At 51.9% G+C, this 23,929-nt stretch overlaps 1 protein-coding gene across 4 annotated transcripts; it reads right to left on the bottom strand.

Moving 5' to 3' along the window:
- Window positions 1-644: 644 nt before the first annotated feature.
- On the bottom strand, window positions 645-23,769 carry RPAP1 (RNA polymerase II associated protein 1). 4 transcript variants are annotated; one of them, XM_084775560.1, is made up of 26 exons: window positions 23,252-23,769; window positions 22,608-22,756; window positions 20,105-20,361; window positions 19,538-19,686; window positions 19,193-19,282; window positions 17,815-17,935; window positions 15,405-15,626; window positions 13,536-13,715; window positions 12,096-12,211; window positions 11,784-11,882; window positions 10,941-11,042; window positions 10,598-10,786; window positions 10,176-10,358; window positions 9,925-10,059; window positions 9,213-9,383; window positions 8,468-8,625; window positions 7,959-8,117; window positions 7,613-7,814; window positions 7,009-7,118; window positions 6,633-6,828; window positions 6,316-6,468; window positions 5,961-6,103; window positions 4,358-5,114; window positions 1,426-1,602; window positions 1,248-1,307; window positions 645-1,159 (listed from the first exon to the last, which is right to left on the bottom strand). In XM_084775560.1, the coding sequence occupies exons 3-26, from the start codon at window positions 20,280-20,282 to the stop codon at window positions 1,013-1,015; spliced, it is 4,197 nt and encodes a 1,398-aa protein (XP_084631686.1). In that variant the 5' UTR covers window positions 20,283-20,361; window positions 22,608-22,756; window positions 23,252-23,769; the 3' UTR covers window positions 645-1,012. The 4 variants fall into 4 exon arrangements, with proteins under 4 accessions (XP_084631686.1, XP_084631685.1, XP_084631687.1 ...); XM_084775559.1 differs by lacking the exon at window positions 22,608-22,756 and having other exon boundaries at window positions 23,252-23,768; XM_084775561.1 differs by lacking the exon at window positions 22,608-22,756 and having other exon boundaries at window positions 10,598-10,765; window positions 23,252-23,768.
- Window positions 23,770-23,929: the final 160 nt, after the last annotated feature.

Genomic DNA, 23,929 nt, shown 5'->3' with positions numbered 1-23,929 from the left:
CCTCTAAGTGCCTCTTTGACCCTCACCCCCTTACACACACACACACACACACACACACACATAAACACACGCACGCATGCACGCACGCGCACACACACACACACACACACTGAATAAAATGTAACTTAAAAGTTAAAAAGCTGAGCGCAGTGGTGTAAATAAAATGAAATAAGACAGTTTTTGTTTTGCTCTACTCTCCCCAGTCATAGTGCTGCTAAGGCAAGTCCACTGTGTGGGGCTGGAGGACAGCATGGGGTTAAGTGCACCCACGTGTGGTTTCTAGTGCTCACGGCAGGCAGCTCAGAGCCACCTACAACCACAGCTCCGGGGGATCCAATCATCTTCCTGCTCTGTTCACATGCCATCCATCCATCCATCCACACACATTAAAGAAGAAAAGGCCACTGAGAACGGCGTATGAAGAGCACTCCATCCGGCTGGCATTTGGCTTCACCCTGCATTTCCAGGGGCCTGCAGAGTTCTCCAGGAACACACCCTCTCCCGAGAGCATTGTCACTGTCACAAACTCCCAGGACACACATTTGCTGTCCCCAGATGGAGATTTTTTTTTTACCTCCCACCTCTCTTCAAGATAATCCGACCTTGCTACCAACTCTGAAATGACAAAAACCAGTCCAGATCAGTTAGACTAGAAAAGGATTTATTTCCTGTGTAGCAGGGCAACCATACACGCTGGCCTGGTGAAGGCTGGAGGTGGGTGAGGACAGCTGTACTCAGACTGTCCTGTGCCCACCATGGAGTAAATCGCAAAGCCACCCTCCACACTAGCACAGCCCTCAGAAGCCCCAGATCCTGAGCTCCAGTAATAAGAGTTCCTTCTGTTTTTTCTTTTTTCCGAGACAGGGTTTCTCTGTGTAGCCGTGGCTGCCCTCGGGAAGGCAAGCCTTGTGTTCCTTTGTCTCCCACTTCCCCTTACAACACAACGCTCTTCTGCATGAGCAGAGCTCTGCCGCCCCAGGAGAACCTTCGTCTCCAGCTGGTGGCAAGTGCCCTACGTCTTCACTCCTTTCTGGAGCACCTCGGTGGGCAACGTCTGAAGGTGCTGCTGCCTCAGGAGAGGTAACTGGGAATACAGCTCAAAGCCCTCCGGGAGGCTGGAGTTGGGGAGCTTATAGTGGAGGAGATGCTGCCGCAGCCCCTGTAAGAAAGGGCAAAACCACCAAGTGTGTTGAGGTTTGATTCCTCAGCCCCTGTAGCTTTGACCTTCCTCATACCCACAACACTACCTTATCTGCCGACAGCCATGTTTTCTGCAGCATGCTTCTTCTGGCAGCTTTCACCTCATCCTAGGAGCAAACACGGGAGCTAAGCCAGGGCCTGCACAGCCAGCTTGCTTAACCCTCACCCCATCCCCACTGGCCCACCAGCGTCCTCCCTCCCTCTGAGGGGAGGGATGTGACTTACTGAGCTCTTTGGGTCTTGGGAGAAGATAAAACTATTGACATGAGCCACAGCTACAGTGTAGAGGACAGGGCACCAGTGTGGGCGGAGTGCGCCAGTAACCAGGGCCCGGAAGTAGAGCTGAAGGAGAGCCAGGCTGTCTTCAGCAGGCTCTGTGTAGCACTGCAGAGGCACAGGCAGCTGTGACAGAGGGAAATGAGATGTTGAGGGCCAGGGTGAAAATGTGCGGCAGCAGCAACAGTGACTGTTGGTCACATGGAACCTAAGGGCAGAGGCCAGGTCCTAAAACGACACCTCCCTTCCTTAGTGCATGGATGAGAGCTAAAGAGCAAAGACTAGCGCTGGGGCATGGCTCAGAGCCTGAGCATAGATGCATAGGGCCCTGGGTTCCATTTCCAGTGCGCGCGAGCACACACACACACACACACACACACACACACACACACACACACCTGATTTTTTTTTTCCTGGTTTTTCGAGACATGGCTCTGTGTAGCCCTGGCTGTCATGGAACTCTGTAGGCCAGGCTGGCCTTGAACTCACAGCAATCTGTCTGCCTCAACCTGCCTAGTGCTGGGATTACTTACAGGTGTGTGCCACTATGCTTGGCAATATTGAATTCTTTTTTTTTTGGTTTTGCGAGACAAGGTCTCTCTGTGGTAATCTTGGCTGTCCTGGACTCACTTTGTAGACCAGGCTGGCCTCGAACTCACAGCGATCCACCTGCCTCTGCCTCCCGAGTGCTAGGATTACTTACAGGCGTGTGCCACCACACCTGGCTCCAGTATTGAATTCTTAAAGAGTATTTAATGATGGCAAGTACTTAAGGTTAAATGAAAAAATTCATTCTGCAGTAATTCCAATTTTATAAAAATATACAAGTATTCAAGAGACTACAAAAACACAAATAAAAATGATCTCTGTTGAGCTGGGAGTGGAAGCATGTGTGTCATCCCTGAACTCACACGAGGCTAAGGTAGGGGAACTGAGAGACTAAGGCCAGCCTGGGTTCCAAAGGAAGACGCTGCCTCAAAAACTTTTTTTTCCTCTTGAGACAGGGTCTTTATGTAGCTCTGGCTCTGAACATCTATGTAAACCAGGCTGGCCTCAGACTCGGAGAGTCACCTGCCTCTGTCTCCCAAGTGCTGGAATTAAAGGCATTGAGCCATGCCTGGCAGTGCCAGGGGGATCTCTGTGAATTCCTGGTTAGCTTGGTCTACAAAGTAAATTCTAGGACAGCCAGGGCTACATACAAAGAAACCCTGCCTCAAAAAATCCAAAAAGGAAAATAAAATAAAAGGTATGTGCCACTATACTAACTCTAAAACTTATAAAAATAAAAACATTATGGGTAACTATAAAATTCTTTAAATTTTTAAAATTTATGTGCAGGTGTACATGCTCATGCATGCACCAGAACTTGAGGACACTGGGTACCCTGTTCTGTTTCTTTGCCTTACTCCTTTGATCAAATGTGGGGCTGGGATGGCAGCTGGCTCTATAAAGCTGAGCTAGCATCCTTAGCACCTGTTGCTATGCAGACTGTCTGGTCTGTAGCCTAGACTGGACTAGAAGTCTGTAGAGCCCAGGCTGTCCTTGAACTTCTAACCCCAGCTTCCTGAGAGACTGGGTTATAGGCCTCTGTCACCAGGCCTGGTTCTCTTTACTTGTGGGCTGACCTTTGACCTGATCACTCTTACAACTTCACTTCATGGCAAGCGCTCCAGAGAAATCGCTCAAAAAAATCAAATTCTCCCCAAACTTTAACATCAGGTCAACCTCTCTCCTCCAAACACCTTTTCCTTAAGGGATGTCCATGCTGATCTTTTAAATTTTTCTCTGAATTCTGATTTAACAGGCCAAGAATCTGAGTAATTAAAAACTATGATTTAAGCCAGGCAGTGGTGGCGCACGCCTTTAATCCCAGCACTCAAGAGGCAGAGGCAGGTGGATCGATGTGAGTTCGAGGCCAGCCTGGTCTACAAAGTGAGCCCAGGACAGCCAAGGCTACACAGCGAAACCCTGTCTCGAAAAAACAGAAAAGCAAAACTATGATTTTGCCGGGTGGTGGCGCACGCCTTTAATCCCAGCACTCAGAGAGGCAGAGGCAGGTGGATCTTTGTGCGTTCCAGGCCAGCCTGATCTACAGAGCGAATTCCAGGACAGCCAAAGCTACACATAGAAACCCTGTCTCAATAACACAAAACAAAATAGCAAACTATGATTTTTGGTTTCGGTTTTAGCATATTTTCATTCAGACTGTAGGAGTTTACAAGCAGAAGCCAAACCTTGTGAACAACACGCATCCCTGCCGGGCGCAGCCTTTAATCCCAGCACCAGGGGCAAAGGCAGGTGGATCTGAGATCGAGGCCAGCCTGGACTCTAGAGGGAGTTCAAGGACAGCCAACGCTACACAGAGAAACCCTGTCTTGAAAAAGAAAAACAAACACTAATAATCTGAATGCCTAACCCGTCAGATACCGTGGTAAGAGCCCTTCTCTTCTCTACCGTCTTGATACCTTCAAAGAAGTACAATGAGGGCCTTAGGCAGGCCTCACACCACACAGGGCCGCCCAGGGTCCAGTGCAGGGGCCCTAGGCAGGCCTCACACCACACAGCGCCGCCCAGGGTCCAGTGCAGGGGCCCTAGGCAGGCCTCACACCACACAGGGCCGCCCAGGGTCCAGTGCAGGGGCCCTAGGCAGGCCTCACACCACACAGGGCCGCCCCAGGGTCTAGTGCAGGGGCCCTAGGCAGGCCTCACACCACACAGGGCCGTCCCAGGGTCTAGTGCAGGGGCCCTAGGCAGGCCTCACACCACACAGGGCCGTCCCAGGGTCTAGTGCAGGGGCCCTAGGCAGGCCTCACACCACACAGGGCCGTCCCAGGGTCTAGTGCAGGGGCCCTAGGCAGGCCTCGACAGACTGAGCACATACCTGAGTCAGAGGCAGGCCAAGTGCACGCAAAACTCCCACATGCTCCCCAAAGAGGGCGAGGCGCAAGGTGACACTGAACCGACGCTGCAGAGGAAGGAGGACCAGAGCACCAAACAAATGGTCCCCAAAGGAGACGGCCTCAAAATGGTCCAAGAAGCTGGCATAGAGGTCAGGAAAAGAGGTCAGGCCAGGCAGCGGGCAGTCCAGGTTGAGGCTTGGCAAGACTTGGGGCCGACAGAGCTGTGCCAGAAGAGCTGCCACCAGGTGCTGTATGGGAGTCTCTCGGAATAGCTCGCTGTCCACCAGGTACACGCACATGAGCCGTGCCAGGCGGGCGGCAGGAGGCACAGCCCAGAGGGCCTCAGGGCGCCAGCTCTCTAGAACGAGCACCCACTGTAGGACCCGCGTGGCGATGCCTACAGTGTCAGCAGCAGGCAGCCCAGAGGGAATATCTGAAGCCTGGTGGTAGAGATGTATCAGCGGCTGGAAGGGCCAGTCAGTGGGCAGCAGTGGCCCCTTGGGCACAGGCAGTAGCAGGCTTGAGACTTGCAGCGGCTCCCCACGGTACAAGGCTTGGGAGGTCAGCAGCCCGGCGCGGCCTGGGGAACAGTGGGCCAGGTAGCAGCTGCGGATGCTGGGGAGCTCCCGGCAAGCTTGAACGAGGAGAGCTCCTCGTCTACACTGAGGCTCCCCACTGTTCCCTAAGGACAGTCCATCAGAGAAGTCAGCTGCCTCTGGACCCCCTGATGCTTTTTCCCTGTAACAGGAACCAAAAGCCAAAACTGAGGCTGGAGCCACAGCACACAGACAGCTGTCCCTGTTCTCCAGGGTTGCCGCAGTCAATCCTGCGCCTTTCTGCTGCCCTCACAGCCTCTCATTCCACAGTACTGCACGGCAGTTAGGAGATGGGACAGAGGGCAAGTGCTGGGACCACAGGCGTGTATCAGCAGGCCAGGCGTCCCTTGAGTCCCAGCCTCACGTGTCAACAGGTGTGTTACTGTTCAACTCTGTCCCTAGCTTATGTAACAGGTTTGTTTTTGTTTTTGTTTAAGATGTATTTATTTATTATGTATACAGGGCTCTGTCTGCATGTACACCTGCAGGCCAGAAGAGGGCGTCAGATCACATTACAGATGGCTATGAGCCATCGTGTGGTTGCTGAGAATTAAACTCAGGACCTCTGGAAGAGAGCAGTCAGTGTTCTTAATCTCTGAGCCATCTCTCAGGCCCATTTTTTTGGTTTTTCGAGACAGGGTTTCTCTGTGTAGCCTTGGCTGTCCTGGACTTGCTTTGTAGACCAGGCTGGCCTCAAACTTACAGCGATCACCTGCCTCTGCCTCCCGAGTGCTGGGATTAAAGGCGTGCGCCACCACCACCTGGCCTGTAACAGTTTCTTAGCTACTGTCATGCAGGGCCCATTATCAGATGGAATAAAGGTTAGTAGCCCATCTTCACTTTACTGAGGGAATAACAAAATAAATATAATACGTGAAGGAAAGAGACTAAAACCCAGGTCTCCTGGCTCCAAGATGCTGCCTTGTTAATAAAAATTAGCAGCATCCAAAAGTGCCAAACCCCGGAAGCCTGAAGCCCCTGGACTTACGGCAGGAAGTCCAGTCGGAACACACAGCTCAGCAGCAGGTCCTGGGCAAGGTACTCACTTCCTGGCAGCAGGCGGCTCAGCAGGATCAAGGCCAGAGCATGGTGGAGAGCCGTTCTGGCTGCTGCCTCTGGCTGTGCTGTTGCCTAGAGGAGAAAGACAAGGCAGTGGTCAGTACAGGGAGGGCAGCGGGGAGAGCACAAAGCAGAGAAGAGTGAGGGGATGGACAGAAAGATGGAAGCTGGAAACCAGGGAATACGGACTAACGTCGAGCTGCATGGCCCAGTAGAAAGAGCACAGGCAGCAGAGAGGCAGGCGAGAGCATGGGGTGGGGCTGACCCTGCACACAGGGACCCACCGCTTTCTGGGCTAGGGAGAGCACCAGGTACTGCAGGTGGTACTCGTGGCGCAGGGCCCAGGCAGAGAAGGGTGTGAGCTGTGGGGCAGGCGCAGGAGCCACACACTGGAGAAAGTAGTTCTGGAGTCCTGGTGCAGTCAGCACAGCGGCCAGCTGAGGAAACACGTCTGTTCAGATCTGGAAATTGACTCTGATGTGTTCTAGGGCTCCCCAGATCGCTGCCCCCTCCCAGCCACTCAGAAAAAAAGAGGCCATCTTTCTTCCTGACACCTCCCCCTTCTTACCCCTATTACCTTGTCCCCAGCATCAAGGCTTACCTGTCCACAAAGGCCCTTGTGGGTCCGGACCAGAATGTTGATAAGAGAGAGGAGGGCGGTGAGGAACGGGAAGGGTGAGGCTGAGCCAGCCACACTGAGACGGGGACAACCTCCTGCACAGCCCAGTGACACAAGGCTGGGGAGAGCTTCAGGGGCAGAAGCACAAAACAGCGGATTGCAGAGCGGGGAGCAGGGCCTGCAGGGAGAATGCAGTGCTGAGGGGAGCCCAGGGCTGCTCCCTGCTGGGAATTTGGGTTCCTTTAGGCCCCTGAAGGGCCACATCCTAGGATGGATTGGGGAGACCCAGGAGCCCCCTCTGGGGGGGGGGGGAGCTGCCTCCATCCCACAGTTCCCCAGCTGCCTACACAGAACATACCTTAAGGCATCCCACAGACTGCCCAGAGAAGGCTGGCTCAGCAGTGGCAGTAGGACCTCATCCGACAAGCACTCCATGTCCTGAAGCCAATCTTCTGGGCACACGCTTGACTGGAGGACCAAGGTGTTCACTGAACCGATGGACCAAAATACCCATTTTCCTAGCCCTAAATACCCAGACCACTCCTACCATGCTAAGGGTCTCAAAAACAAATCTGTTTGGAAGCTTCCACAGCCTGACCTTGCTGAAGGAGGGACAGCCCTGAGCTTGCTCTAGTACACAACATCTACGGTGCCTGAGGAGCATAGACAGAAGCTGGGCTGCTGCTCAGGATCCCAGCAACATGATTCTTGAAGGCTCCACTGGGAAAGAGAAGTAGAAAAGACAAGTAGGAGTGCAGAGGTGAGGGTAGGGCTCAGCAGAGAGGCGACTGTCTAGGGTGTGTGAGGCTCTGGGTTCCACGCTCAGCACCACATCTACAAATACCTACTCCCAAAGCCACAGAAGAGGGGCGCAGTGGGGAAGGTGGCAGTAGAGAAGAGGGGAAGTGGAGTAGGGACAGGAGAAAGTGGGTAGGGCTCCAGTGAAGGAAGGCTGCACTCACCTGCTGGCTCCAGGCCTGGTAGTAGGCACCCAGGAACAGAAGGCAGGCACTGGGCACTGGGCCCAGGGCACCCCACACATCACGTCTGGGTAGAAACTTCAGGGTCTGCTTCAGACATGGCTCGACCAGTGGCTTAAGTCCAGACACCTGCGTCCAGGTGACTGAGGAAGGTGTGGCTGACACACAGGACTCAGCAGAGCCACTGCAGGAGTGCCAGAAGGGGCAGGGTAAGGGTCTGGCCGCCTTACTCCCCTCAGCAACTGCCACCCTCCCTGTGGAGGGGCATTCCCATCTGTCCTAGGGTGGCTGCTGGCCGTGCCTGCTGGCAGGCTTGGAACTGGCCTACCTAGTGGGTTCAGGGTGTGTGCTGCTGGCGGCCAGGGTCAGCTGGGTAAGAAGTGTGAGCAGAGAGGCCATCCGCTGCATGGACAGGGGCTGTGGGGGACGAGTGCTGAGCTCTGTAGGCAGCGTCTGCAAGGCCCGAATGAGCACTGGGTACAGCTCCCTGGGAAAACACAACTGGCTTCACTGTGTGAAGAGACCATGATGAAGGCGCAAAGCACAACCTGCCAGGAGCTTCAGGCTGGTGAAAGAGGAGGAGGGAGAGAGCCCCAGCACAGAGACGTGTGTGCGAGGCTAGGTCCTGAAAAGTGGCAAAGACAAATCTTCAAGGTTGCCCCCCACCCCCGGGAACTGACATCTGATTTCCCCAGCAGGTAGGTCCCAGCTCCCAGGCAGGCTCACACCCAGCAGACATCCCTCACGCTCTTGGCCTCCCCTTGGGACCTTGAACAAAGCTGGAGGGAAGCGGCAGGTCAGCAGCAGGGCACTGTGAGGAGCCTGTCCTTGCCTAACCTGTAAAGGTCACCGCCCTGGCCGTAGGAGGCAGCCACGGCCCACAGCCGGAAGGCCTCGGTGCTCAGTGTCTCTGCTTCCTCAGGTGGCAGGGCCAGTTCCTGTGGAGCTTCAGCTATGAATCGGCACAGACGGCTCCTGACGTCAAAGCTGCTCAGCTGGAGAAGAGACGGTGTGGGCGTCGGGGTCATGCAGCTAGTCCCGGGTCTCTTGGAAAGAGGCTCAAGCTGTTCCTGGTCTAAGTCCCCATGATGCCGCAGGGCCTATGGCTCTGGGCAGAGGTGAGGGAATCTTGACTCCCTCCTTAATCTTTTCCTCTTTAGCATTGATTTGGGGCTACAGGTGCTCGAATGTCAGAAGTGCATATGGAAAGAGTCCTCCTCCTCCTCCTTCCACGTGGGTTCCAGAGACTGAACTCAGGTTATCAGGCTTAGCAGCAAGTATTTCCCTGCTGAGCCACCTCACCGGCCAGCGTGCTCCCTGCTGGCACTTTTCTACTTGGCTGCAGGTGTGATGAGCACTGTCTGCATGCAGCACCTCCCGACCGTTGGGGTCAGGAACCCTCCCCACATCATGACACCAGATCAGGCCCAACAGACCCAGGTGACCAGTTTCTAAGCAACTGGACCAGAGAGGAAGAGGAGGATGGGATGAGGTAGCTATCCAGAGTTCAGGGGTCATGCCTAACCCAGGCCAAACCAGCCCTGCCTTATGCCCTCCATCTCTCGCCCTGCACTCTGCTTACCAGCCGGGCAGCAATATTTCTCCCAGCTGAAGCCAGGACTCTAAGCAGTTTCATGGCAGCAGCACAAGGCACTTTGTACAGACTGGCAGTAGGCCCCACCCCAATGGGGGACCAATTGGTAGGCAGGAACTCTTGAACTATGGTCTCTAATAGCCGAGGACACTCCAGAACCTGCAGGAGACAGGAGGAAAAGGGAGGCAGAGAGGAGCAAGATGAGGGCCACCATCTGGGCATAGACCACAGCATATGCTATCATCTCAGGACTCAGGAAGCTGAGAAAGGATTTCCACAAGTCAGGCCAGCCTGAGCTACACAGTGAGCTCTAGGCCAGCCTGAGCTATACTTGAGACCCTATCTCAAAACAACAGCCCCAGGCCAGGCAGTGATGGTGCACGCCTTTAATCCCAGCACTTGGGAGGCAGAAGCAAGAGGATCGCTGTGAGTTCAAGGCCAGCCTGGTCTACAAAGTGAGTCCAGGACATTCAAGGATACACAGAGAAACCCTGTCTTGAAAATCAAAAGCAAAACAAAACAAAACAAAACAAAACAAAAACCACCACCAACAACAAAAAAACCAAACCAAAAAACCACCACCAACAAAAAGTGAAAAACAAAACAAAACAAAAACAAAAACAAAAACCACCATAAAACAAAACAAGAAAAGGATCCCGTGGGGCTGTTTGTCCATTTGTTGCCCTCCTTTGCTTCTCACCCTCGTGGCTGATTCCAGGGAATGCCGGGCCAGGCGGATAAGCACAGCCAGGGTGTCAAGGACCACAGAGGGTCCTGGGCAGGTCACCTCCAGCACATAGCGAAGCCGAGGCAGCAGGTTGGTAGCCAGGAGCCCCTAGGACTCAGAAAGAAACCCATTGCCATATAAGGGGACACCCAGGTCTTGGTGACCCCTCTTGCCCAACAAACCTGCCCTCTAGGTCAAGGAAGGGAATGCAAATTGCCCTCTACCTTGATGACATCATGCCTGGCCAGGTCAGGAGGAGGGCGGCTTCCTTCCTCGGGGGTCTTCTTCTTGGCCTTTTCTGTTGGGGATTCTTCATCCTCATCTTCATCCTCTTTGTCCTCCTGGCTGGGCATCAGAGGGAACACTGAAGCTCCGTGATACCAAGAGAAGCTGCTGTCAAGGAGCTCCTGCCAGAGGAGGGGCAGAGATGGGAAGAGACGCAAAGGCAAGAAAGGGTGCTAGGACCGGGCAAGACTCTCCCTCCCTGACACACGGCAATGGCAGGAGGCAATGGCAGGAGGCAAGGCTCCCAGGCTGCCACCTGCCACCCTCCTCTCTATCCTGCCTGCAAAGCCTTGGCAAAGGGCATGCCCAGGGTGAGGGGCGGAGCCCTGTTACCTCTGAACCCACTCCTACCCTGACATACCTCATCTCCAGGAGCTACTAGCAGAGTGCGAAGAGCCCGAACGGCTGCTGCGATGACACTGTCCACCCTGTCATCCAGGGCAAAGCGCAGCAGGAAGAGGAAACCAGCATCCAAGAGGAGGCGCAAGATACTGCCCTCCAGGCGGTCCCCAAACTCACCAGCTTGGGCCTTGGGGACAGGAGGATTAGACTGTTGGAGAGGCAGGAGGTGCACAGATCCCTTGCTGGCGCTGAGCCTGCATTTGCCTCCCCCCTAGCCTGACCCACTGTAAAAAGGAAAAGTCTGAGATCTCAGGGTGAAGGATGGGCTGGGCTAGACAGGACCAGACCTTAAGTCCACTCACCCTGTTGATGATCTGGGACAACACATGTAGTGCTAGTGCTCTCTGCTGAGACACTTGGCTACGGGTCAGGTGGAACAGCTCCTGGAGAGAGTACCCTGCTCGCTGGTGCAGGGACAAAAAGTCAAAAGGAATCGAGACACCGGGCAGTGTCTCCTCAAGACTCAGAAGGTGTCAAGGGAAAGGCAAGATAAACAAGTGATATCTAGGCCTCGCTCTCCCGGGAACCTCAGGCGATGAAGACTATAGGACATGCGCACAGCAATCGTGACATAAAGCTAACAAGCATGATAGCTCATGTATAATTTCCAATCAGAGGACAGGTGTAGAAAAGGAATTGGTCTTGGTGGACAGGTACAGCGTCAGTGGCCCAGCATGGAATCGGGGTACAGGTATAGAATACAGGTACCCTTTGGAGTGAGCCATGTTAGGCCGTGAGAACAGGGAACCATGTGGAGGCCTCAGCAGCGCGGTGCACAGGACCAAAGGAGGCAGAGCTCAAGGGCCTGTGGATTGCTCTGCCAGGCTGAGGAACTAGGACCTTATTCTGTGAGCAAAGGAGAGCTGGGGAGTGTTCCAAGGTAAGGGCTGGCGTGAGTTAGGCCAGAGGAGGGCAGCCCCATGAGGGAGGAAGTGGCCTGAGGGAAAGTACCAAGGCCTGGCTGTTGAGTTCCAGAACAGAGTAGGAGGAACAGTATTTTAACTCTGAGGAACTGAGTGAGCACAAGACCATGGGCTGGGCCAGGACACACAGGAGGCCAAAGGCAGCTGGCCAGAGCTCCTTCCCTGCACAGTTGTTAAACACCCATCAAGCGCTGCCCGCTCTCCTTGGGACCCATGCCTTACCTCCGCCTCTTCCCCGTGGTGGTGCAGGCCCAGATGGGTGGGCAGATCCACGTCAGGTGCCAGGAGCTCTCCCTGAAGGCTGAATCGGGCCTGCATTCTCTAAGGAAAAGAAAAAGACGGGGCTGGGTGCAGCAGCGGCTCCTCCATACTCCATCATATTTAATCTCAAGGCGTTTAGGATTAGGTCAGGGCTCCTGTGGCCTTAGGGCCAGGCAGGGTGATAGGAGAGAAGCCGAGTGCCAAGAGGAACTATTTCTCAGGCCCCAGTTCTGGGCAGAAGAGCAGCAGCCCAGCCCACCTGTTCCCCCTCACCTCCTTCGTCCGCTGCTGCCGGAGCGGGGGCAGGTCCTGGGTCCAGTGCAGCTTTTCTAGCTCAACAGTGTCCATATGGAGCCACTCTTTGTGGGGGGTCACGGGCAGCGCCAGTACTAGGGAGGTAGAAGCACAGTGTTCCTCCAGGGGCTCAGCTCACATGTCCGTAAGATCCCAGCTGCTGGGCCCCTGCACGGAACCTAGCAGCATCTCCCCTCGGCTATGGCTACATGGTGTGGCTTGAGGGCTGCAACCCCTGGCAACTGGATGAATGCTTCAACTACAGCAGACACGGCCAGTTCTGGCTCCAGCCTTGTGCTGACTCCAAAGACTTGTCCAAAGAGGAGAAAAGGAAGAAGAGGAGGGACAGAAAAGGAAGACAGGCACCACATGCCAAGGAAAGTATAGCAGTCCACTCTCTGGAACCAGCCCTCTGAAGGAGCACGCCAACGGGACAAAGAGGAGGAGGCAGCTTTGCTACTCCAATGGGGCAGGATGTGGAAACACTTCTACTCTACCCTCCTGCTTCCTCACCCCACCCCACCCCACCCCACCCCACCCCACCCCCACTCAACCTGCCTGCCTGGCCCAGTGTCCTCCAGGAGCAGCAGGTTCCGGCTGTCATAACTCAATTTCCTCTTTTGTTAATCCCTAATGGAATAATCTAGTTTCTGGGAAATGAGTGCTTCTACTGGCCTCTGCTTCTGGTCTGGCATGTCCAAAGTCTTCTCCCCTTCCCCTGGCCCTGCCATCTCCCCCTCCCCCCACCACTGAAAGAAAGGGATTAAAGCCAGAGCAGGAAGATGGCTGCGTAGGCAGCCTCAGCCACACCTGGCTGCCCCTTTGGGTGTGGGCAGAAGCAGTGGTAACAGCACTGCGTGCAGGAAGACATGCACCAGCAAATGAGGACTGGGCTAAGTGAAAGGCGCTAATGAAGAGTAATAGTCCATGTCCAAGGGCAGAGGGCATCTCTCTTCCCCTTCAGCAGGCCAAGGACAAAGGACATTTTTTTCTACGTTTTCTGTGTATGAGGGTAGGGTGTGTGTGTGTGTGTGTGTGTGTGTGTGTGTGTGTGTGTGTGTGTGTGTGTGTGTGTGTGTGTGTGTGTGTGTGTACACATGTGTATGCAAGTCAGAACACAATCAGTGGGAGCTGTTTTTCTCTTCCACCACGTAGGTTTCAGGGGTCTAACTCAGGCTGGCAGGCTTGGGAGCAAGCACCTTTATCCTCTGAGCCATGTCCTTAGTCGGCTCCTCTCTTTTGTAGCCGTGGCTGTCCTAGAACTTGATATATAGACATCAGGCTGGCCTCAAACTCACAGAGACCCACCTCACTCTGCCACTCAAGGATGCTGGAATGGAGGGGCTGTGCCACCACCACACCTGGTTCCTTTTTCCTCTCTACTCCTATCCACAAAAAGATGGTGTCTCTCCTCCGAACCTGGGGCTCTTGGCTCCAGCTTCTCCTCCGTCCTGGGCTCACTAGTGGCAGCTGACGTGACGGGCTCTTCTTTAGCGACAGGACCTGAGCGTCTTCCTGGGCTCTGCTCCATCGAGGCCTTTGTTCCTGCCCGCTCCTGGCCATGGCTATGAGATCTCAAGAAGGCAACCAGGCCGGGGTCTAGGGTGGAGGTGGAGAGAGTCAGAAGCAGAGGTGGGCACCCTGGCCTCCTGCACAGCTGACCCCTGCAGAAAGCTCCCCATCTCTGGGTGCCAAGAGCAACATAAACTGCTTCCCAGCCTTGGCCCAGGCCCCCTGCACTCTGTGGCTTGGTAATGACCCTGCCAGCCCACACCTGTGTAGCCCCTGGGGCCTGGTTATCCCCATGCCCCATGCCCTCCACAGTCCTCTGGTACGGGTTCCTATGCCTGAACCTCTGCTTGCCACCAGGTCAGCAGTCTCAAGTGGCTGCAGGAGAGAACAAGTGACTAGAGCTCAAAGGAAAGCACTTAGCCAAACAATTTCTTTCATTTTCTCTCAGTCAGTTCATACATACATTTACTAAAAACTGAATACATATCACACAAGCACTCGTGTAGAGTGGGGAACAGGGCCGACCAGAAGAAAGCTCTGGCATAGAATGTACTACAGTTACACCAGAGGAGAGAGTATGGCCGTAATAAAGCACAGTGTGAACTACAGCAGGTAGTTCAGTCATACATAATGGGGCAGGCGTGGCTAGACCACTCAGAAGCACTGATCTTGGATTGAATCCTACACGTGTCTCAATCCATTCTGTAGGGCTGGACACATAAAGCCCTTTGCAAGCATGTGCAAGGCCCTGGGTTCCAACTGTAGCACTCCTCCCACCCCTGTAAATCCTTCTATGCTCCCCACAAGCTATATGACTTGTGGAGAATTTTTTTTTTTTAATTTCTGAGCCTCATATTTTTTTCCTTTGAGGACTTTTTGGGTTTTTTGTTTTGCTTCTTTGTTTTTTTTTCGAGACAGGGTTTCTCTGTGTAGCCTTGGCTGTTCTGGATCGCTCTGTAGACCAGGCTGGCCTCAAACTCACAGCGATCTGCCTGCCTCTGCCTCCCGAGTGCTGGGATTAAACCTGTGCACCACCATGCCCAGTGAGAACTTTTTGGTTTTAAGTTAGTACCGGGGTGTAGGGAGGTATCATGTGCCACGGTGTGCATGGAGGTCAGAGGACAACGCGGTGGAATCAGGTCTCTTCTACTTTTCATGGGTTCTAGGAGTGCAGCTCAGGTCAAAAGGCTTGCTCACAAGCACCGTTGCCCTCTGAGCAGTCTCATCAGCCTCATGTGTTCTGTTCTTGAGGAAGCGTTTCACAGAGCCAGGCTGGCCTCAAACTAGCCATGTCGCTGAGGAGGAACTCGGTTCTTCCTTCCTTTGCTTCCCAAGTGCTGGGGTTACAGGCCACGCACTGCCCTGAGCACCAGAGCCTGGTTTGTTTGTTTGTTAGTAAAATTAAGTTAATACCATATCTCTCCCAGGAGTAGAGGAACAGTTTAAGGACAAAGAAATGCATGAAAGTATTCAGCATATAGCTCATCCATTCCCATGCCACTAAATAAATAAATACAGCATGTCTGCCTTGTACTTGTACACACCTTAGCTGCTCACCGCTTCCCTCTACTCCTTTAGGGGTTGGAGGTACGGCTCAGTGGTAAGGCACTTGCCTAGAATACCTGAGGGCCAGAGTGTGTGTATACACACACACACACACACACACACACACACACACACACACACACACACACACACACACACCACAGTAGGCCTTCCCTAGCAAGAGGCAGCCCCTGCTTAGCTTGCCCCAGCAGGAAGGCCTGGCGATCATACCAAGCTGAGCCAGTAGCTGCTGCTGCTCCTTCAGGATCTCATCAGGATCCATGGCTTGCAGTCTTGCTACATTCTCTTCATGGATGGTCTGGACTTCCTGCTCAGCTGCCTGGCTCCTGAGCCCCTTCCCTGTGATCAAATTCGGTCTGTGGAAGCCATGGCTAGGCCTTGCAAGCTGGCTGTCACTGTCCCTAGAGGAGGATGTGTCACAGGGCACAGCACCTGAAAGAAGTGCACAGTCAGTTTTATCTCCTGGTTCTACCGAGATCCTCTGGTCTCTTCACTGAGACCTGTGATGGCCCTGGAGCATCTGTGGACACAGAATGGACACCACACAGCCCCCTACACTCTGGGGAGGCAAGGTGACATTCATTCTTCCCTTAAGACCTAATGAGGTGGGGGCTGCGACTAGAGAGAGGCCTCAGTGCACTTGTTCTTGCAGAGGACCCAGAGTCGGTTCCCGGCACCCACATGGTGGCTCACAGCCGCCCATAACTTCAGGTGCAGGAAATCCAACTCTCTGTTTGGAATTCTGAGGGCACCAGGCGTGCATGCAAGTGAAACACTCATCCATATAAAATAAATAAATCTTTTAAAAAACCCAACAGACTTCTATGGGAAGGCAGCCCTGAACCTCCCATCAGACCCGACACAGATTACCTCATGCTCTTCCCTGCTCATTCACACCACTCATGAAAACTGGATCAATAATCTTTTTTTTTTTTTTAAGACGTGGTTTCTCTGTATAGCCTTAGCTGTCTTGGACTCACTGTATAGACCAGGCTGGCCTCAATTTCACAGCAATCCACCTGCCTCTGCCTCCCTGAGTGCTGGGATTAAAGGCGCGCGCCCCCACTGTCCAGCTGGCTTACGATCTTTACTGTCTCTACCAGACAATTCGAACGCCCACTCAGTCTTCTCCCCTTTCAATAAAAAGTCTTGCTATGTATCCCAGGCTGCCCTTGCCCTTTGATCCTCTTGCCTCAGACTCCCATGAGCCTCAGCTGGAAGGGACTGCCAAGGAAAGTGCCATGAAAACCTTCATGAGCAAGGCACCAAGACACGCACAACACGAAAGCCTGGCTTGGGTATCTGGCCACGAATGCAATGTAAAATGATATATGATGCTGTGGGTTTTCCTTATGATTGATTTTATTTTTAATTATGTGTCTGTGTACTGGGTCTGTGTGTGGGCATGCCATGTACACATATGTGCCACTGCTCAGGAACCCCTAGAGTTGGGACTACAATAGCTGTGAGCTGCCTGACGCAGGACTTAGCAATCAGAGGAGGGTCCCCTGCAGGAGCACTCGCTCTTTACCACTGGGCCATCTCTCCAGCACCACACCTTGGTTGTTTTGTTTTGTTTTTTCCTTTCTTTTTTTTTGTTTTTTGTTTTTGGTTTTTTGAGACAGGGTTTCTCTGTGTCACCCTGGCTGTCCTGGACTCACTTTGAGGACCAGGCTGGCCTCGAACTCACAGCCATCCACCTGCCTCTGCCTCCCGAGTGCTGGGATTAGAGGCATGCGCCACCACTGCCCAGCATGCCTTGGCTTTCAATTTTGTAGATGATGCAACTTTCAAGGATTAGTGGCAGAATTAATTACTCACCCGCCCTTAGTAGTTTCTAAAATCAATTAAAAGTATGCTTGAGGGAGCTGGAGAGATGGCTCCGGAGTTAGGAGCACTCGCTGTTGGTGCAGAGGTCCCAGGTTCAGTTCTGAGCACCCATATGCTGACTCACAGCAATCCAAATTCCAGTTCTGGGGACTCTAACGTCCTTCTCTATGCTCAGAGAGCACCGAGAGTGCACATGATACACACATATGAATAGGCAAAACACAAGCACACGTTAATAAATCTAGACAGAATTTTTATTTTTACTAGTATATTTTTCCTTTTTCTTTTTTGTTTTTGTTCTATTTTGTTTCAGAGAGGGTTTCTCTGTGAAGCCCTAGCTGTCCTGAAACTGGCTTTGTAAACTAGGTTGGTTTCAAACTCTCAGAGGTCTGCCTGCCTCTGCCTCCCAAGTACTGGAATTAAAGGTATGCACCAGCACTTCCCAGCAAAAATTTTTAAAGAAAAGAAATAAATGTACATTTGCTAGGCTGAGGATGGAACAGAGCTCTGTTGCTTGCACGCACATCTTTGCTAGGATACAGGAAGCCCTGGGTTTGATCCCTATAACCACATAAATTGGGCATGATGGCACACATCTGCATTTCCAACAGTCTAGGTGGCAGCAGAAAGATCACAAATTTTGAATCACCCTCCATTACGTGGTGAGTTGAAAGCCAGACTGGCATGCACTAGATCTTGTCTCTGCCCCACTCCATCACTACTAAAAAGAATACATTTCTGAGAGACAAAAAAGACCAAGCTGAAGCAGTTTCAGCCCAGCAGCACTCACCCTGTGATGGGTCTTGGTTGGGGACAGCTTGCTTAGCTGATGAAACTCTGCTTTCTGACACCCTCCTTGCTGCAATCTCTTGGGCAAAGATGCTCCTCTTGCCTGATGCTGCCAGTTTCGCCTACAGGGCAAAGAGAAAACCCCAAGTTGTTGATATTAATTACTTGTTTTTTCCTTAGCTTCTTAAACCAAGGCTCTGGAACAAAGAGAAAAGACACTTTCTCAGAGGAAGTAGGCCTTCGGGGACATGGTAGTATGGTGATGTCTGTGTGGCCTGGGCTGTCCTGGACTCACCTTGTAGACCAGGCTGGCCTCAAACTCACAGTGATCCGCCTGCCTCTGCCTTCCCAGTGCTGGGATTAAAGGCGTGCACCACCACACCTGGGTGAAAGGGTTTATTTTCAATTACACTTCCATCAGGGCAGGAAACTGGAGGCAGGAACTGATGCAGAGGCCATGGAGGGGTGCTGCTTACTGGCTTGCTCATCCTGTTTTCTTATAGAACCCAAGACCACCAGCCCAGGGTGGCACCCCCACAGTAGGCTGGGCCCTCCCCATCAATCACTAATTAAGAATATGCCTGTGCCAGGCAGTGGTGGCTCACACCTTTAATCCCAGTACTCGAGAGGCAGAGATGGGCAGATCTCTGTAAGTTAGAGGCCATCCTGGTCTACAAAGTGAATCCAGGATAGCCAAGGCTACACAGAGAAACCCTGTCTTGAAAAAAAAAAAAAAAGATGCCTGAAAGCCAGGTGTGGTGGTACACAGAGGCAGGAGGATCTCTGTGAGTTCAAGGCCAGCCTGGTCTACAAAGCGAGTCCAGACAGCCAAGGCTACACAGAGAAACCTTGTCTCGAAAAACAATAAACCAAAACAAGCAAACAAAAAACAAAAACCCGCCGGGCGTGGTGGCGCACACCTTTAGTCCCAGCACTCGGGAGGCAGAGGCAGGTGGATCGCTGTGAGTTCGAGGCCAGCCTGGTCTACAAAGCGAGTCCAGGACAGCCAAGGCTACATAGAGAAACCCTGTCTTGAAAAACCAAAAACAAAACAAAACAAAACAAAAAAACACAAAAACCCTTTCAGGCTGGAGATAGCTCAGCAGTTAAGAGCACTGGCTGCTCTTCCAGAGGTCCTGAGTTCAATTCCCAGCACCCACATGGTGGCTCACAACCATTTATAATGAGATCTGATGCCCTCTTCTGCCATGCCGGTATACATGCAGACAGAGTACTCATATGTAAAATAAATAAATAAATCTTTTAAAAAAATAAAAAATCAATAAACCCTTTCATCCCTCAGTTGCTCTTGGTCCTGGTATTTTGCTACAGCAATAGAAGCCCCGACTAAGACTACATCTGAGGTGACTCCTGCTTACCTGTCTGTCCTGTGAGCGATGGAACACAGGTGGGAAAGCAACACCACTGGGCACAGGCAGAGTCACAGTCACTGAACTTGTATCTCGTTCCTGTGGCAACGAAGGCAACAAAACACAAAGCAATGAAGATGCACAGCTTCTCCAGCCTGCACCCTGTTCCAGTGACCCCGTGACCTCATTCCAAGAGTTCACGAACCCATGCTGGATCCAGACTAGGTGGTTCTAACCAAGCCCCAATCTGACTGAGGGGTGCTAAAGTCTAGCTTTCTGCAGCACCCTCTGCCCATAAACCCTGTTCTCTCCCAAATGGGATGCCTTCCCCCACCCGGCTGGGCTGATGCGTACAATGATCTTAGACAAGACAGTGGTGATGTGCTGATCATGTCTGCTCAGCTTCTCCTCAGGGTCTTCATCCTGAGGCAGGGGGTGGCCAGGGTTAGGCTTAGCTCTCTTTGCAGGAGCGGGAACCAGAGCAGGGGGCAAATCTGGGAGAGCTGAAAGAAAAAGGATCCAGGTGTTGAGTATATTCACGCATTCCTAAGGAACCATCAGGGAACGAGCAGAAGCCAGCTGCTCCAGGCCCTGGCTCCAGCTGTGCTGTCTAGGGTACGACATTCAACCTCTCTGAACCTCAGCTTCTTTATCTGTATAATGGAGCTGCAGAGCTGGGTATGGGGCACACCTGGCGGCTCAATATCTGCAGAGACTAAGAAGATTGCCACAAGTTCAAAGTCAGATTGTGCTCAACAACCTAGAGTCACAGTGGAGTCCCTTTCTCACAGACAATACAGAATACTTACAAACAAACAAACAAACAAACAAAAATGTCAGCAACAGTGTTACAGTTGGAGCAGAGTTTAGCCTCCTCAGGCTGACCCCTCTCCCCTCAGGCCCTCGCCTACAGGCACTCACTGTCCATCTGCACCACATCCCGACGGTCCAGCGGTGGGAGCCCGTCTGCCTGAGCATCACCAGGCCTTCTACTTCCTTTCACCAGCTGCACCGCTGGGGCTGCACCAGCCTCGAGGAACTGACTCTGGAAGCGCAGTAGGTCCACCTCAGACTCCCCAGGCTTTGGTCTGGACAGCATAATGACACTGGGGCTGTAAGCTCTGTGCAACTCCTTCCGGCACTGCTTTGTGGGTAAGAAGCGTTCCTCTCCTTCACCCCTAAGAGCAACAAGACAGCAGCCTTTAGGCCTGAACACTAACTACCTTGACCTTTTTCATGAGTTAATGTGAATCCATTCCTCGTTGCCATTTCTTTCTCTATCAGCCCTCCCTGCCAACAATCTAATAAAATTAGTTATAGCCAATACTTGGGAGTGAAGGCAGGAGGGTAAATAACTTTTGCTAAACAGTGGGTTCAGAAGCCAGCCTGAGATACACGAAACCCTGTGTCCACAAGTTTAATTCCTGCACTTGGGAAGCAGAGGCAGATAGATGGGTCTCCGTGAGTTCAAGGCCAGCACGGTCTACAAAGTTAGTTCTAGGACAGCCCAGGCTGCACAGTGAGACGCTGTCTCAAAAAACAAAAACCAAAAAACCATGACAGGGGGCTGGAGAGATGGCTCAGCAGTTAAAGGCACTGACTCCTCTTCCAGAGGACTCAAGTTTAAGTCCCAGCACCCACAGGGCAGCTCACAACTGTCTGAAACTCCAAGATCTAACATGTTCCCATAGGTATACATGCAGACAAAACACCAATGCACATAAAGGTAAATAAAATAAAACACACACACTTTTTTTCCCCCTGGTTTTTCAAGACAGGGTCTCTCTGTGTTAACCTTGGCTGACCTGGACTCACTTTGTAGACCAGGCTGGCCTCGAACTCTCAGCGATCCGCCCGCCTCAGCCTCCTGAGTGCTGGGATTAAAGGTGTGTGCCACCACACCCAGTTTTTTCACGCACACACTTTAATCCCAGCACTGGAGTGGCAGAGACACAAGGATCTCTGTGAGTTCCAGGACAGCCATGGCTACACAGAGAAACCCTGTCTCAAAAATAAAAATAAACAAAACACAAAAGAACAACCAAAAAGTTAGTATAGACAATTTAGCTAGTTTACACTCTGTGGGTGACAAAACTCTCAAACTTTTCTCAAATTATATGATGTTAGTAGCAATCTTGTATATATACTAAAACCTTGTATATATACTAAAAAAAAACACTGATAAAAGATAAACTTAGCTAGGCGTGGTGGTGCACGCCTTTAATCCCAGCACTTGGGAGGCAGAGGCAGGTGGATGGATCTCTGTGAGTTCCAGGCCAGCCTGGTCTACATATTACATCTAGGAAAGCCAAGGCTACACAGAGAAAACCTGTCTCAAAATAAATAAAGAAAGAAATAAAGAAAGAAAGAAAGATAGATACTTGTTGCCAAGACAGACAACCTGAATTCAACCCCCAACCCAACCCACATAGTGAAAAAAGAGAACCAGTTCCTGCACTGTCCTCTGACCTCCATGAGCACAGTGTGGCATGTGTGCTACCCCTCCACTAAATACATAAACGATGTAACAAAACTAAAATGTAAACCGAGTGCCCAGTAAGCCAATATCTTCTTCTTTTTATTTTATTATATGTACATTGGTGTTTGACCGCATTATGTTTATGGGAGGGTGTCAGATCCCCTGGAACAGGAGTTACAGCCAGTTGTGAGCCACTATGTGGGTGCTGGGAATTGAACCCCAGGTCCTCTGGAAGAGCAGTCAGCACTCTTAACTGCTGAGCCATCTCCCCAGCCCCACCAACATCTTCTGAAAACAGTAAGCAGGGAGAGGCAAGACAGGTCAGAATACAGTGAAAATGTATTTCCTTACTCTGCACCCACTCCTATGCAGGATCAGATGTGATAACTATAGTTACCAGGCAAGTATAAAAAAAAAAAAACCACCCCTAACACAAGGGCTAAAGGGGACATAAATGTCAAAATAATCACGTGAGTGTGTAACTTAAGGAATAATTTGTCCCAAGACAGTTTGTGCTATAATATAGCAAGACCTTGCCCTCCCAAACCCCCCCCCCCAAAATAAAAAACACTAAAAAAGCTTTTTCAGATTTTACGTTGGGCAGAGGACTGCACACAAGGCTATAAATGTCCAGGCATGGAAACAGCATGCAGGTAGCGAGGCAGACAGCTGAAAACAAGGCCAGCCCTCAGGGCTGCATAGTTAGTTCCAAGTATATGAGACACCCGTGTTTGTGTATCTGTGTGTGTGCTCAGGTGTAGGTCAGTGGCAGTGTGCTTGCCTAGCATGCATAACTGGTTTCATGCCCAGTACACACACACACACACACACACACACACACACACACACACACACACACACGAGGTGAGGGGGCTGTTATGGGTAGTTTAGCAGCAACGTTAATAATCAGTAAGTCAGAAATCATACACCACCTCCACTACTTACTAAGGTAAAATAAGGCAATTTATTTAAGCTATTCCGAAAGCAGTTTCAAGTCCGTAAAATGCACAGGGCTTGGACACCCGTAATCCTAGCACTTGGGAAGTGGAGGACGGAGGATAAGGGGTTTCAAGTCGGCCTGACATACATGAAACCTTAAAAAAAAAAAAAAAAAAAAAAAAGAAAAACAGCAGCAAAAGATTATTGCCCGAAAAGTGCCTACCACAGCACCTGTTATATAAATAAACCTCAATGAATGAAAAGTTAGTTCCGTGGTAGGTAAAGAAGCCAAAGTACTGCCCCACAAACTCCAGGGGTGCGGTATTTGTCTAAAATCCATTTTGTTACAAATTACATCCTGAATTACAATAAGGATAACTCTTACAGATTAATTTAGAGGCTAAGGAAAACTAACAGTGGATTTATCGGGTTTTCGAACTGCCTCTTACATCTTAGCCTATACTCCGGCCACACAACCTGTCCCGAGACCGTGCCTAAGGTTCTAGGTACTTAAGCCTCTCGGATCACCCGCGTTGGCCACCATGAGACTGTCCGTGCGGCTCTAAAAGAAGAGCTGTGTAACCCAGGGGCCTCAGCCACTGCTGTGCCAAGACTCCTAAGCAGGTTATGAAAAAAAATTAATCAGACACCTTGCTCCTGGATTCTCCGCCTGAGCCACTTGCGGGTGAGCCTGAGGACAAGCGGGTCCCTGCAAGCAGCCACCTACTCGAACGAGGGCCCGCTGGGCGCCGCCATCTTGCCCGTGCGTAACAGCACTTCCGCCGCCGCTAGTGTTCAGCTTCCGCCCGGCCGCCCCGCCGACTGCGCTCTGGCTTAAATACGGTCACTCTAAACTGCCTCTGAGCCCAGCTGCGGAGCCTGCAGTATTTAATCTCTACACAGACGCTTGGAACACACGCGTTTAGTGTACTGAAGACGCAGCCCTTTCCACGCACACAGCACCACTGGCAGAGGCAAAAACTGGAACTAGTGTCCTCCACACTCACCACCGTGCTCGCAGGCAGCGTACAAGTGTGCGCGCACACACACACACACACACACACACACACACACACACACACACACACACACACACACGAATGTGGGCCGGGCGTGGTGGCATTCGTCTGTAATCTCAGCACTCGGGAGGCAGAGGCAGGTGGATCGCTGTGAGTTCTAGGCCAGCCTGGTCTACAAAGCGAGTCCAGGCCAGCAAGGGCTACACTGAGAAACCCTGTCTTAAAAAACAAAACAAACAAACAACACACCACACGCACCAATGTGACCTCCCCAGTGTGTTTACAGACTGGTGAGAAGTTAACTGTGAG

Source organism: Acomys minous (assembly GCF_964271855.1).
Source record: "Acomys minous genome assembly, chromosome: 3".
In the NCBI taxonomy this organism is placed as follows: Eukaryota; Metazoa; Chordata; class Mammalia; order Rodentia; family Muridae; genus Acomys; species Acomys minous.
Note: the sequence above shows the minus strand (reverse complement) of the source record. Positions and strands in the feature narration are given on the sequence as shown.

What these genes read in the sequence shown, in the direction of transcription:
- RPAP1 (XM_084775560.1), bottom strand. Translation starts at nt 20,282, where the DNA reads ATGCTGTCCAGACCAAAGCCTGGGGAGTCTGAGGTGGACCTACTGCGC. An exon ending in GCTGGAGCCAAGAGCCCCAG is followed by an intron (nt 12,212 to 13,535) that starts GTTCGGAGGAGA and finishes CTACCTCCCTAG; the next exon opens with TACTGGCGCTGCCCGTGACC. An exon ending in CATGGCTGTCGGCAGATAAG is followed by an intron (nt 1,160 to 1,247) that starts GTAGTGTTGTGG and finishes CCTTTCTTACAG; the next exon opens with GGGCTGCGGCAGCATCTCCT.